This window comes from Lepeophtheirus salmonis, chromosome 7 (genome assembly GCF_016086655.4).
Source record: "Lepeophtheirus salmonis chromosome 7, UVic_Lsal_1.4, whole genome shotgun sequence".
Lineage (NCBI taxonomy): Eukaryota > Metazoa > Arthropoda > Copepoda > Siphonostomatoida > Caligidae > Lepeophtheirus > Lepeophtheirus salmonis.
The window spans coordinates 3451273-3467214 of NC_052137.2; the positions used below are offsets into that span (position 1 = coordinate 3451273).

Below are 15942 nucleotides of genomic sequence, written 5' to 3' on the forward strand. Positions count from 1 at the left end.
ATATCACAAATTTCAGATGTTAATTTTTTTTTTTCAAAATATTATTTTTTTTTCTACAGTACTAATTTTCTTGTGAATAAATATGGATAATTTTTTTCGAAAAAAATTATGATTTAAAATTTAACTTTTGATTTAGTTTTTAAATTAAGAAAATTGTTATGGAGTTTTAAAATTTTTGTGAATAGCTGTTGATTTTTTTAAATATTTATCGAAAAATTTAATATCAGAAATATCAAAAATTAATTTTGTTTGTATAATTATGGATTTTTGAATTTGTTATGTTAAATTTTCATTTTTTGTGAAAGGTTAGGGATTTTTGAAATTTTTTCCAGATATATAATTTTTGGATTTTTTTTCAAAATATATAATTTTTGGATTTTTTTCCAAAATATATAATTTTTATATTTTTTTTCAAAATATATAATTTTTGGATTTTTTTTCAAAATATATAATCTTTGGATTTTTTTTCAAAATATATAATTTTTAGATTTTTTTTCAAAATATTAAAATTTTTAGATTTTTTTTCAAAATATCATCTTTGTATTTTTTTTTTCGAAATATATAATTTTGGATTTTTTTCAAAAATTTCTAAAAACCCAAGCCTCTCCCCGCAAATATAATCCTGCAGACACCCCTGGTTTTTTATGATTATGGGACTGCATGTATGCAAACATATGTCAGCGTCATTAAAGAATCACCACCAATCATACATTTTATTTTATTATCTATAGGTTTTCTATGGAATCACTTCCTGTTTTCGGACTTTAATAAGTTTGTGAGTACGGCAAATAAAAGAAATTTGAATGAAGGGGATATATGGGGTCTTGGAGAAAAACATAGGTAAGGATTTGATTTATTTTTTAGGTATATCAATATAAATATAAAGATTATTTCTATATATTATAAACCCATATATTTGATTAATGAAGAGTAACTCCCGGATTTACATTCCCAAGGGACATTATTCATAATTGGATTACACTTTAAGAAAATGATATAAAAAGGAGTACATAATCTAATGATTCATTATTTCATTACTAAAGTACTTACAAATTGTTATCTATATATTCTAAGCTGTTTTTTTAGACATTTTCATCATTATACATTGACCAGGTGACATTTTTGTACTTGACTAGGACCACATGTGTAGTCCAGTGTCAAAAACAATCTTGATATAAAATCAAGAAAAGGAAGGAACTAGTGCTGGGTTTCGGTCTGAAAATCCTAGACCGGTCTGAGACAGTTATATTTTTTGTGGGACCAAATTAGTTCACTCCAACAAAAATGCTTGGTCTTGACCGGTCTTATATAAAAATTTGGTATAGATCGGTCCAAAAGAAAAGTTCGCTCTAGATCGGTCCAAAGGGAAAATTCGGTCCCAGATTAATTGTTTATAACAAGACATCATATGTTTTTTTCAAGTACAATGACGTTGTACAAAGTTCAAACAGAGATAGTTCCGATTAATTTTGATTTCACCGTCTATTATATTTATAAAGTATTTGTTTGTTGAACTTATCGTGTAATTTTGAGATTTTCTTTGAAGAAAATGAATTAAAGTTGATCTAGAAAAAAAAGTCTTTCATAATATATGAGACCGGAAAAAATTGATCCATAAATTGAGAGCGAAAAAAAATCCGTTCATAAAGTGAGACCGAATCAAAATCGGTCCACAAAATGAGTCCAAAAAAAATAGTTCGAAGGTTTCGGACGGTTTTTGAAAGAAAATACCTCATTTTTGTGTGAAAATTGCTCATTTTTTTAAACTGCTATGAATTAGATATAGAAAGTTTGGGTTATAGTTAGATTACACAACAGCTTTTGAGGATTATTTGATCATATTTTTCGCCGGAAAATCTACTTGCCAAAACCTTCCTTCATTAGGCTCTCTTTTTGAAGGTAAAATATGCATATGATGCAATCAGGGTTATGATTACTTGATACAATATGCAAAAGAACCAGATTCCGACAACAGCAAATAAGAGGAAGGGCAAATTTGCTTAAAATTGACTGTTGAATAATCCCCATTGAATCTTCCAACAAATGATAATTACATTTGCGCCAAATCCTGATCTTCCATTTATGCAAAAGGTTGGACGTAATATCAGTGGATGAGATGATGAAATTACCATATCTTACAATAATCCTGAAGATCTCGCCAACTTCAATTTTTCTTCAACTATAATGCAGACGTATTTTACTATGTGTAAAACTATCAATCCTGATCTATGGCAAAAATTAATAAAAGAAAGTATTTCAAAAATATTAATTTTTTCGATTTAATTATAGCAAAATTTATGAATGGATTATGATAAACATAAAAAAAAAACAGGAATTACTTTAAATTTTTCATTGATATTTTGTGTACTTATTGTCCAACGTTTAGTGTTCTTTTTTTTTCTGAATTTGGCCCAAAAAACATCGCTCAAAAATCTTGAGTTTTTAATTACAATATGGGTACGACTAGCTATACATTTTTACTAGCATTTCATTTCTATCTTTTAAAGTTACAGATATATTATGAGTAATTTAACTGTGGCTACGTCCGCAAAGTATCCCCTTCCCAATTAAGGAATGTTTGATTTTTACATTTTTTTTATTTAAAATTTTTAATTTGGATTTTTTCGAAGAAATGTAAAAAATCAAAAAAAAGCAGAATCTAATTTTTCAAAAATTAATCGAACTGCTTCAAAAAAAGCCAATTTGGCAACCCTGTACAGGGGTGTCTGCAGGTTTATGTTTTTGGTGGGGGCTTGGTTCTTTTCAGCTTATTTAAAAATTTAAATTTTCATTCCACTGCTTAATTTGATCGAATTACCTTTTTATAGAAAATAAATGTTTAAAATCCTTTTTTTTCGTTTTTTCATTCAAAATTTATTTCATTGTAGGGATAACATTTCAAAAATTCATTTATTTGGGAAATATTCTTCAATGTCAAGTGAGAATAAGTAGTGGGCACACTTAAACATTAAGCGGGCCGCAATGCAGTCTACAGGCCACGGGTTGGAAATCCCTGGTTTAGAGGGTTTATTTGATTTAATATACTTATATGGCACTTTAAAATAAAATCTTTCGATTTTCATTCTGACGATCAATTTTGGTTACTTTAAGAGGCCAATTAGCGGTGTATCCAAAGGGTTAATAAAAATATTTTTTGATAGGAATTGAGGATAATTCATCGTCAAAGAATACAAATGTAACCCACAATCAATTTTGAGAAAAACAATGCTAGCTTACTTTTTTCTTGACGGGTCATATTTCATTATTTCAAAGTAAATGTTCTTCCATGTAGACTTGTTGTTACTGTTGCTATGGTGGGAGTTATTATCTCCTATAGCAGGATGTTTGATACATAATTTAGCAATATGTGAGCAAAAATGTTTCCTTTATGAGTCAAAGTAATTTTTATGTGTGACTTTAAGTTGATGCAGTGAGAGAATTAGGTAAATTAACATTTACATTTCATTCATATTATGGATTTTAATTGGTTGTAGAGTATCAGTACATTATATACAGCTATATGTTTCAATTATACAAAAAGTTCCCTATAGTTATTTATAAAAATGTTTATCCTTTAAAAAATCATTTCTTAATTGCATTAAAGAAAAAAATTGCATTTGTACTGTTAAAGTGCATTTTTTAATAATGTTTTGTGCAAATTTTGCGATTAAATCCGCTGCTCTTTTGGAGATTTATAACTAAATGTATATATTGTGTACATATATTAATTTGTTATATTAGGATGGTCTTCAACCGTCATCCATGTCTTCTATTTCATACTGTCCGGAGCGTCTGGAGAATGGAATTATTCCGAATAAATTCAGGATATTTATTTTTATTCAACTTAAAATATAATTCAAAATAAAAATAAGGAAAGATCAAAATTATTTTTAAAATGAAAAAATTCATAATTTACTATTTGTAATGTTTTAGGTGTTCTTATATTTTACTAATCTCAAAATATTAACACCTAGATTACCCTCATACAAAAATCCATAAAATGTATCTGATCGGACTACATATGTTATTTAATAGAAATCAAAATACCAGGGATCTTCGCAGAATTATATACATATATATTTTTTTAGGGAGGAGGTTGGTGTTAAAAAAATATATTTTATCCTTTGTTTCTTCATTACAATTTTTTCTTTCAAAACAGTAATTTTTCAAAATAAAAAAATCCTTTATTTGGGGGCTAAAGCTCCCACCCTCTTCATGGACGCCGCTGGATATGGTCAGTCTAAAGCTTTGAAACAAACATTAGGTGGAAGAGATTCAAAAACATTTTCCACCGCAAGTATTGCTGTTTATTAGAGTGTTCGCTATTTTAAAAGTTAACCAAATTCAAAATTATCATTGATCATGAGATGTGTGTAGATGTGGGTAATGCCCTCCTAATCTTGTTTTTGTGTGCCATCAAAAACCATTACCCTCTATCCGGTCAAAGTTCCAGCATTTAAAAAAAAAAAATAATAATAATAATTGTTACAAATCGCTCAAGATAAAAATTGCATAAAAACTTTCAAAAGTCTGATTTCATTAATTAATTTACTGATTATTCAAAAATTTAAAAACTATAGATGTTTATGGGCATTTATATCACTTTCATGAAAAAATTTAATTATATAAATAGCTGAGTAAATTAAAAAATCCATAATTATTTATTTATATTTGTATGCCGTCAATAGTTACTTCATGAGTTTTTACTTACTAAACCAATTGCTTAATAAAGTAAAAAAATTACTAACAAGTTCAAAAATAATCAAATTATAAAATAGGTTTTCTTTTATCATGCCTTAAATATAAGAAGATTTTTTTCTTTTTTTAATTTGACCTAATTTTGAAGTACTTCGGAACGCTGGAGCTTTGACCGGATCGAGGGTAATAGTTTTTGATGGCACAGAAACAAAAATTTAGGAGGTCATTTTTCATGGCACAGAAAAAAATAAATTAGGAAGTAATTACCTACTCCTAAACACATCACATGATCCATGTTAATTTTGAATTTGGTCAACTTTAAGAAATAGAGAAGACTCTACTGTGTATGATACCGGAGATGACGTCACTCGTACATTTTCCTAAATTCTCTCTACATTTTTTCATTCCTTTGTAGAGTTTTCTTTGCTAAGTCATCTAAAAGGATGCATTTAGAAGGCTACTTTGTTAGTTATGGTCAAAATAATATTCAACGGTTCTAGCAGACAAAAAAAATGTAGCTAAGAATTTTATCTTCTACAAAGATTTCGTTCTGCTACTTGTTGTATAGCTTTGTCCTAAACTAAAACCATAAAATTGAAACGGATCGGACCACATGCAGTGACAGTGGTACCATAAGGACCATCATTGACACCATTTTTTGAGATTTTTACATTTTTGTTAATAAATATTTCGTCTTGTCAAAAAGATTTAAAATGCTATAATTGTAAAAAGAAAAGTTATTCCTTAAATTTAGTCTCTTCCAAAAAATTTAAACTCTAAATGTTTAAAAAAGTTTTTTTTACAAATTTGGTATTTAAATCATGCTCTCCCCCACCCCCTTCTAGCCATAAAAAATATCCTGGGGACGCCCCAGATGACGTGTCCATTATATAATTTGCCTGCACTCTCACCTTCTTTTATCAAATAGATTGCAGAGCCCGTGACCGCATCGACAGTTGAGTGTGAAATTGTTAAAACTCAAGAAATTGACATATGATGAAAATTTTTGATATAATGGGCGTGTTAAAAAACAAAAATTAATATGGTAACCCTGAGAATTTGAAAAATGATTTGAAGGGATCTGCTAGAATCAGATATGGATATGAAGGAGAGAGATAATGTAATAAACAAGAACATTGGCATGAATTACTCCGATTTCGATCCCCAATTCTACTTTGAGTCCGTCCAGGACTTACATTTATAACTCACCGTCTTTTATTAGCACATACGAATGTTCAATAAGGTTTTGAATGTAGTAGGAAAATAAGTTCACTACTCAGGAATTAAATACTATTGACCAGGATTGCAGAGTCGGAACATAAAATGCCCGACTCAAACTCCAGTATTTTAAATGTCACAGACTACGACTCCAACACACATTATTATTTTTAAATAATATGTTTTATAGCCAATATAAGTATTATTGAGATATTTGAGTCTATATACTTTAAATATAGATTTAATCTATAGGTATAGGTAGTTAGTTATACGTGGTAAATAATTGTGCTATGTATAAAGAAAATATTTGGAATATAAGATATTTAACAAGAATGAACAAGAAATGAAATGGATCAAAATCCATCTATTTTTAATACATACATTTAAAGTTTCCGAAAAAAAACTATGTCTGAAAAATGATTAAGATTTTATCTATATTTAGTTTGTGTATGTTAAAATTTTAAACTAAAACGATCTACTATAAATATATATTAGGTAAATTTCTATGGTAAAACCTCCTTTGGATGCAATTTTTGTTGTTGTTTTCTGTTCATTTGATGTAAATATAATCAAACCTACACCCCCTTTTGACACTCTTGAAAATGCAACAGATAATTGACCATGTGAAAATACTGATTTCGGTAAATATAAAGTAATTTTTTTAAATGTTCGACCTTTTGATTAATTTATTGGCATTGCAAAGTTAATTGGGAACTGTTTTCTTATAAGTGAAGATGGAAACTCATCGCTCCCAGAACTGACAGTAATTCTTGGAATAAATACAATTATTTTATTAAATTTTGTTTCTTCAACCGCTAATTCGCTAATCTTCTTCCTCTTTTCTTCCCTTTTTAATTCGTATTTAATATACGTTCTCCCTTTTTCTGCTAATGCAATAATTCGTTATTTTTATTTTATCGGTGCATTTTCGAATCGACAACCCATACCTTAAAAAAACTTTGGGACACGGGGAATCGATTTTGTTATATGAAAAAACAAATTAACTTTTTAGCAAAAAAACAGACTTAAACTTCCGAGCCCAGGAATCTCGTCTGATCAGAATGAAACATAGCTTTATGTGCGTAACGTAGAATTCTGAGCCACTTTTATTTGTGTTTAAAGTCTTTATCCGTCTCCGTTTATGCAATAAATGCGTTTTTATCATTATTTTTCTAAGCGAGATGAACATCAAACACACACATATAGTATTTTAATATTATGTTATAAAGGATATTATTCCCATTGACTTATAATTAGACTACTCTGACAATTACAATGTAGTCAGGCTATTTATACTAAGAAATACAAGGGTAAGTACTTTGACATATATATTATATACAACACATTAAATGATCATAATAAAAAGAAGAATGAGTGGGGAAGAAGATCCACCAGATCAAAAGTAACTAAAAACCCCCAAGACATGTAGAAATCAGATTAGGGTCACCCTAGTTGTAAAACATACAGTGAACAACGAAAAATAAGAGCTTTAAAGCTCAAGAAATTGCACTAAAATGTAATTACAGAGATTCAACACGCTATGCATTGTTTTAAAACCTGTAATGTAATCTAATGTTTTTATGCCTACGTTAGAAATAAAAGCAAAGCAGGAATCATTGTCATTTATTCATGAATACATAATAATGATTTAACTTATTATAAATATTTACGTTATTATCATTTTGTGAAACTTTTGCTTTGTTGATTTTTGTGTGGTGATTGTTCTGCTTACAAAAGTACATTCACCCATGTGCATTAGGTTGGCCCTAAAAAGTCAGTGTTGTACTTTTAATTGTTTCATCCTTCCCTATTTTTTCCTTTATTACAAAACTTTCCTCTTCAAAAAAAAATTTCACTTTAATTAATATTTAATTTCGATTCGATTCTAAATGTTTTTGCCGTATATTAAAAAATGAGCCTTACAAAAATAAATATCTCAAACAGTTTCTGATAACATAAAGTTATATACAATACTAAGTTTGTCTGTAAGGATAAATATATTTTATGCCAATACCAGTGACGCCAGAAGTATAGGGGTCAAGGGACCCTTTTGAGGAATTTTTATGGTCATAGCAATAAAACAGTTTGTATGGTCTTTAAAAAATTTTAAATGTCAAAAATTGTAAGGGGAAAAAATCAATTTGTCTTTTATACATAAAAGTGTTTATTCGTTCCAATTACAAAACCACTTTCAATTTGTCTCAACCCTTTCCAAAAGATTTTAAATCTTAAAGTTAAAATTAAAGTTTTTTGTCTATATTAATAAAAAGGTTTTTTTTTGTACTAAGTACAACTATATTTAAACATAATTATTATCTTTAAATATAGTTGTAACGATAGGCAGATGTTTTTTCTCTACCGAGTGCCCATTCTAGTTACTTATACGTATATTTGTACTAAATAATAATAATGTTGAAAGTTAAAACATTTAATCAAAAGTTGAAGAGCTATGCGCCAGGTTCTCTATTTTCTCAATTAGAACCAATTGAGACGGGGTGAGTCAATGAAAATAAAAACATTGATTTTGAATGTACCTACACGATAAGAACCACCCTAATCTACAACATTAATGCTTTAAATGTTAAGGTCTTGAATCAACTTTGAGGGTGCATTCATTTTTAATATACGATTGTGGATGCATTTTTCATTTTTTAAAACTTTGCGAAATAATAATAGTGGTTATAAAAATATTTTCTGAGTCATAAAACTTGATAGTTGTTGCTTATTTTTTCTTTATAAAAGTTTTTTTATGACTCAGCTCATTCATGAGAGAAACGCCTCATTTTCTTATATTGAGGAATGTATTGTTTGAAATATAGCAAAATTTGTGGGTGTAATAATTGTTGAGTGTATGAATAATTTTTTTACAGTTCGCTGTGATGTGATTTTTTCTAGACCAATTTGGGCCGATATTTCGGTCCAGACTATTGACCGAAATTAAATTTTTTTCTTGGGTCTCAATGTATAGATCCACTTCGTTTGGTCTCAATCTTCTCTAGGGGGTTACCGATGCATCGGAATCGGTATTGGCAAGAACTAAGCTTTTATTATACATATATTATTAAGCTCCCCAAAAAAACTAATTTTATTATTTCAAATGTTCAACCAATAAAGGAAAGTAAAGATTATAGTATAAGCCAGGGATACCAGCCCATGGCTTGATTTTGCAGCCAACTTATCGTCTAAGTAAGGCCCACTCCTCTTTCCCACTTCAAGTAGTATTTTTTAACAAAATTGTGACAATATCATCAAAACGAATAGCACGCGCATAATACGTAAAAATTGAAAAATACTTAACGTCAGTTCGTATTTTCTAAGACTCTAATAGCAGGGGCGTTGCATGAGGATGGGGAAGAGGGAATGTAGCCCTCCCTAAATAGAGGAATTTTTGAAAAATTCTCCCTATGGGGGAAAAAATTAATGAGAAAATGGAGATTTTTTTTTTTAACATTTCTTTTAAAAAAATGGGTCGTTCGATTAAATTATGTCCCGGAGAAAAAGTTTTGTTTTATGAAGCGAATTTTTCATGATTTAATTTATTAGGTTCTGTGGACCATTAAAATATTTCAAGTGGCAATTCAGTCTATTTTATTAAAAGATTGGAAATCCTTGCTATAACCTAACTTTTGTTTAAGACTAGGGGCTTCTATCTGTCCTATTATTTTTTCTTTGATTTCAACATATAATAAGTGCAATAAAAATAGACCTGCATAACAAAATTCTTGTCCATTCATTGAAAATGAAAGTTTATTTATTAGTACAGGTAATATTATTGAGCCAACCAAGTAAAAATTTACTCCTGAGCACAGAGAGAAACTTACTTTTTAAATAATTACTAAATAAAATTATTTACAATTAAATTAATCATAACTATGATTAATATATGTAAGTTTATTCTCATCAAGCCCTAATTAATAAAAAGTTAGAGATTGAACAAAGTAAATCATTTTTTTAATTCTTGAATTAGTTCCTTTATACACAATACTAATAAGAAATTAGTATTGTTCATTAAGATGGTTTTGTAACCGGCTGAAATTTTTGGTATCGGTACATCCTTAATTTTCTCCTCTATTCTCATTTATGAGTTGTTCCAATAGGATTTATTTAATACAATTAAGTTCATATGACGCTAGTCACATCGTTACCTTTAATATATTACAGAACCTTTCCTCTTTAAAAAAAACGGAATTATTCCCCAAAATCAGTGATACAGATAGCCAATTATAGAGTTATTGTTCAATAATTGTTGGGAAATGTTCATAGCTTAAAAGAAACAAAATCTAATTCAACTAATCAACGTTCAGAACATGTTATTAAAAAAACATGTTTATCAATTTGATGGCTTACGTTATGAGTATGATAAAATGATTGACCTATTTTCACTTCTATGTACTGTTGGCGTCCTAATAGAAAATTAAGAGTAATAAAATTAATGGTTTTAAAAGAATGGAAGTTACTTATACGACTATTTTAAATTGATAATTCTAATCTATTGATGTAGGAGCCACGACATGGGGTTTCAGTATGATAAGTTCAGATATTCTATTATATTTTGCTTCTTCCCTCAGAAAAATAATATCCGGACCACCCATTTGAAACAGCGGAGATGATTTCAACAAAATATCTAATGAGACAACTCAAAAAATGGACAAAAATAAAAAACAGGAGAAATGTCTGGTTTTATTTTTTACATCATACATTCCAATATTTCATAGACATATTTAGTCAATTATAGACTTTGTATTCAAATTTATGAGATAAATAGCGATATCCATGGATGTTAAGTTTAGTTTGTGGTCTTAATTTGATTTATGGTACTTTAAATGGTTTAAAGGGGTCGTATTTTATGGCCCTTTTTAACAATAAAATATATTTATTTCGAATGCTTTCATTATGATGGCGGAATTTTCATCCTTTAAGTTCAATTTGGAGCAGTTCCAAAGCATTAATCAGAATAATGTGTTAATGGTAATGGACGATAATTTGTCAAAGAATAGAGTTTTTTGATGTGACGTCAGCATTGTTGATGATGGCTATTTTGAAGAGCCTAAACAACCAAGCTTTAAGATTATACAAAAAAACCTTTTTTTATTAATACTAAGGAAAATAGTGAACTATTGCTTTGTATTTGAGTGTCAAATAGGGACTAACAATTAAAAGGACTTAAACTTTACCGTCTATCAAAAATATATTCCTCAAATGGCTTGTTTTATTTCATATCTGCCCCTAAAATGTATTATAAAAATATCACTACATCGTTATACAATCCTATATCCGTTTTGTAGAAAATAAATTAACAATTACTTCTATCTCTCCTAAAAAAAATTATGCGCATTTCGACACTGCATAGGGATTTTCAGTACATATTACTTTGATTATATTCAAATATCAATGTTTATCATTGGCATCATGTAATCTTCAATACAGTTGTTAATCTTTTTTATTCATGAAGCCTATTGATGAATTGTCTTCAAGGTTTATTAGAAATTTGTCTATTTTATGTACTAAAGATATCAACTTTGAGCCCTCAGGATAGCGTCTCCTTCAATTATGACGCAATTTATTACGTGAGTCAAAACGCTCTCTCCAGACTCAATTTTGAGAAAAAATATTTTAGCTTCCTTTTGTGTAGACGGGCTACAAATGTATGCAACACCTTATTGACCAGGAGTAATATACCTATATATGGGTATATATTCCCATTAGCAACAAATGTTAATGTGTTGAAATCACGTCATTTCAAAAATGTTTGATGGCCCTCATAATCCTTAAAAGAGTAAAAACCATTACAATATAACCAGTTCCAACATTTTTTTCTTCTTCTTCTAAACACGTGATACAAATAAAATAAATTACGTCACAATAATATTTGTCTAATAATTTATGGTCTGTAATTATTATTTGTGGGATGACGTTGGATATTTGTTATGTAAGCACCAATATATTTTTTTAAGCATTGATCATAACAATAATGATTATCGGACATTCTTTATAATAGCTTTAAAAAATATCCTCGCTTTTATCTATCTATTATCTCTCAAATTACCCTGAATGTAAAATGATATTCTTCATAACAATGTGACAGCCTGACCTGGTTTCAACTGCAAACAGATGGCCCTACTCCGTATCCCTATTGTCATTTTGTAAAAAAACATTACAAATGCAGTGTGTAATACCGGGTGCTCCATTGAAATCTGAACACTTAGTAATTAAATAATAAATGAAGGTTGAGTGATTCTAATTAATTCATATTTGGATATATCAAAGAATAAACAATTTGTTATAAAAAAAAAGAAACCAAAACTCTTTAGCTTGCGTACAAGTCCAAAACGTTGGAGAGGAAGAAAGGCTCTGTCAAAAAGGCCAAACTAGACTCAGAGAAGTTAAAGAAAACAGTCCTGCCCCGCAAGCTCCTCAGATAAAAGTATGCTGTGATAAAAAAAACCAAAAAACAGACACACTTTGCTTAATTAATAGAGCTTTTCTAGATTAACATAGAAGATAATTTCCCAACACATTCTTAGTGTTACTGTCCGTTTTTTATGAGTACACTCCCACGTATTCATAGTGTCCTTTGATGTTCTCCTCTCAAGAATGAATAAATATTGACAATCTATATAATATATTAAATGCGAATGTATGTGTGTGGGACCATAAATGTTTAAGAATGATTCTCGTTGCATCTTTGTTCATTTTGTTTTAAAGGAGATTAGAAGATTTAGAGAAGAAAGATAAATAAATAAGAGAATAAGACAAATGATTTTGTACAATAATATAAAAATTTTCCAAACTATAGTTGAACTAGAATATTTTTTTACTCTCTACTTTAAAAAGAAAATTAAAAAAATAGAAGAGCTCATATTAATTTAAATTTATTTTTGCCCCGGGAAACGCTGGGCAAACATACTCATATCTTCATATAAAAAAAGGATGCAATGAGACATACCAATACCAACATGAAATGATTATAATTCTTAAAAGTTTACGCTCTTTATTTTTTTTTTTATATTAAGCCGAAGAATTCTTAACTAATTTTAATTTATTAGTGTGCTGGGCAACACAAGGGCAAACCTACACTAGTAGCTATAATAAAAAAAACATGTTACAAGTGACCAACAGGAACAAAACTTGCACTCTAAAAAATGCTTAGAATTTACAAAACTAAAAATATATACTTCCGTTTTTTTCTTTTATAATATGAGGTGATGAGCCAAGTAGTACTTTAGCCTCTTAAGCGGTACCTGGCTGAGTTTTAGCTACTCATGCTCGCTGTGAAACCTCATCTGAAGCCACTTTCATCATACAGGGTTGATATTATCGATTGGTATACATTTTATTATTTTCAGGGGGGGGGAGTCACCTTTTCCCCTGTTAGGCGTAACTTACACATACCAAAATGACATTGGTGCAAAATCACAGAGGAGGACAAAAAGATATCTTATCTCTGAACCGAGTAAGCGGAAACGGTTGGGAAGAGCCGAGAAGATTCTAAATTTTCTCAAGAACAACAAAATTTGGGAAAAGTTTTGCTCTTTTCTAATGAAAAAATGTTCATACTGGATGCGACTGTGAATAAGCAAAAAATCCACTACATCAGAACCGAACAACCAGACAATGTCTGTGGTTCAGTGAGACATTTCTTCAGAACAAAAAAATCCAGTGCCCAGGACCGGCGAATTCTGCCCTCCCTTTTTTTTTTTGAGAAGAAGGAGGGGCTCAGTGCAGAGGCTTATATAGAACTGCTGGATAAGAGAGTGCTATACTGAGGCCAGAGAAAAATTCCGGTACAGCTTTGTTTTCACTTAAGACGGAGCTCCGTGTTATTGCCCTGCTGAGACCCAGGCCTTCCTGAGAGACAACTTTCTAGACTTTTGGGATCTCAACATGTAGCCGCCTCCCTCTCCACAAACGAACCTCTTGGACTAGTTTATCTAGATGCATCCGGAGGAGAGGGTGTGTGCTACTCCTCACAGGAGTGCCTATTCTCTAGAGAAGTCCATCAAGAAGAAGTTGAGCAAGCTCAAGTCAGACTATATAGTCAAGACCTGCAAGGGATTTAGGCTTTGTATTGTGGTAATTATTATGGATGAGTGCTCACAAATTGAATAAATGTTGTGCAGGCCAATATTTTCAGATGATTTTGTAAAATAAATATCCTCACAAAACCTCTTGACAAATTGAAAAAAATAACATGCATATTACTAGATAAGATTAACCCTGCATATTATACTAACTTTGCTGACCGGCTTTGCCTTGAGTAATTAGGCATCGGCTAAAAGACAAATTTCGCAAAAAACAAAAAAAAAACAGTGTTCCCTGTATGCTTAATTCATTTTTTACATACCGGGATTTAAATTTTATTCATATCTTATTATCTACTGAAAATGTATATGGATTATGATATATATAAGATAGAAATAATAAAAACAAACAGAAATTGTGCGTCATATTTGATGCTACATGCACACGCCTGGAACATTTCATTTCAACGACTACATTGTTATTCCTTAGATAAAAACTATGTTTTTGAGATACATCAGGGGTCAAACTATATAGTGTATCCTGTATACATGCTCGATGCTGTATGAAAAAGACTGTAATGTTCACTTAAACGACTACATATACTTCAAGGATAGATGACATGGCCAAGAATTTCGCCTCATGTCCACAATGACAGCCAGGTTGATGAAGGCTACAAAGTCGGAGAACAATCGGAAAAGAAGCGCTCCAGGAGAAAGATGGCTCATGAGGCTAGTGTGCATCGAAAAACCATGCGCAGGGTGGTCAGAGATTACCTGAGGATGAAGTTGCATTTTTTACAAAGGTGGCAGCTTCTAACCGAAGCAACAATAGCCAACAGGCTAACCCTGGCGAAGGTGCTTCCTCAATTCGTGAAGGCACGTTTCAATCATTTGGGGTGACGACAAGATCTTTTCCATGGAGCTAGCTTACAACATCTACAACGACAGTGTTCTGTGTTGGAACATCAAGGGCATTCCCTTGAACAAGCACAGTGTATTCAAGGACCAGAAGTCGGCATCGGTGATGTTCTGGGCTGGCGTCACCTTCTGCTGGATGAAAACTCCCTTGGTTTTTATTTCCGAGGGTGTAACATTTGTATCTGAGCATATTACAGCCCCAAGTACTTCCTTGGATTTAGGAACATCACCGGAAGGGTATTCCTGCTCCCAGAGTACGGAGGACATGGAAACAGTTGGCCACCTTTTCCCCCATATTTTAACGTAATGACCATATAGTCTATTCTGGAGAGGGAGCATATTGTGACTTCCTGCCACAGTTTCGATAACTTGAAGGCCGAGATAGTGTCTGCAAGGGAAAACTTGTCGGAGGAGACCATCAGTACAGTGTGTAAACCAGTTCTGAAGCGTCTAAGAAATATAGTTGCTGCAAATCGTGGCCATGTCGAATGAAATGACAATCATTTTGAAAGAAATTTCACGCTGACTGCAAAGTTGTAAAAATATATTTTTAGTTGTTAATGATGTCCTAAGAATTATGGGTCACCCTGTATACAGTGCACCCATAGACTGTTTTTCATGGAGAAAGACAGAGAGATTAAATTTATAATTTTTTTATGACGTAATAGCCCAGGAAGTACTTTTGTGCTGACTAGCTGAGTTTTAGTTACACACGTTCGTTTTATTTTATATATATATACTAACCTTTTCTTGACTAATATGTTGCCCTTGTTGTTAAAAGTCAGTTCTTACCCAACACTCAAGCATTCAATCAAACAAAGAGATAGATTGACAGAGATATCAACATTTTTTTATTAGAATATAGATGTTCTCTTTTCGAGAATTAAAGAATAATGACAAAAACCTTGGAAAATAAGAAAAACACGATTCATATTGCCGACTAAAGAAGAATCTTACACGCGTTGCGGTCATATTTTACGCAACTCTAGCTATAAGTTATTCTGTACTGTTTTTTAATGTTAATAAGAAACAGCTGATAAAACATAGAAATAGAACTTAATTTTCACCATGCTCACTCACATCAACA

The 15942-nt window shown here is 30.5% G+C and overlaps 1 protein-coding gene across 2 annotated transcripts in view; it reads left to right on the forward strand.

Moving 5' to 3' along the window:
• LOC121121430 (multidrug resistance-associated protein 1) overlaps window positions 1–15942 on the forward strand; it is a 119905-nt gene that overhangs the window by 36909 nt on the left and 67054 nt on the right. For both annotated transcript variants that reach the window (XM_071889871.1, XM_040716357.2), the window contains one exon: window positions 732–840. In XM_071889871.1, coding sequence (XP_071745972.1) covers window positions 732–840 — 109 coding nt within the window. The remainder of the gene's footprint in view (window positions 1–731; window positions 841–15942) is intronic.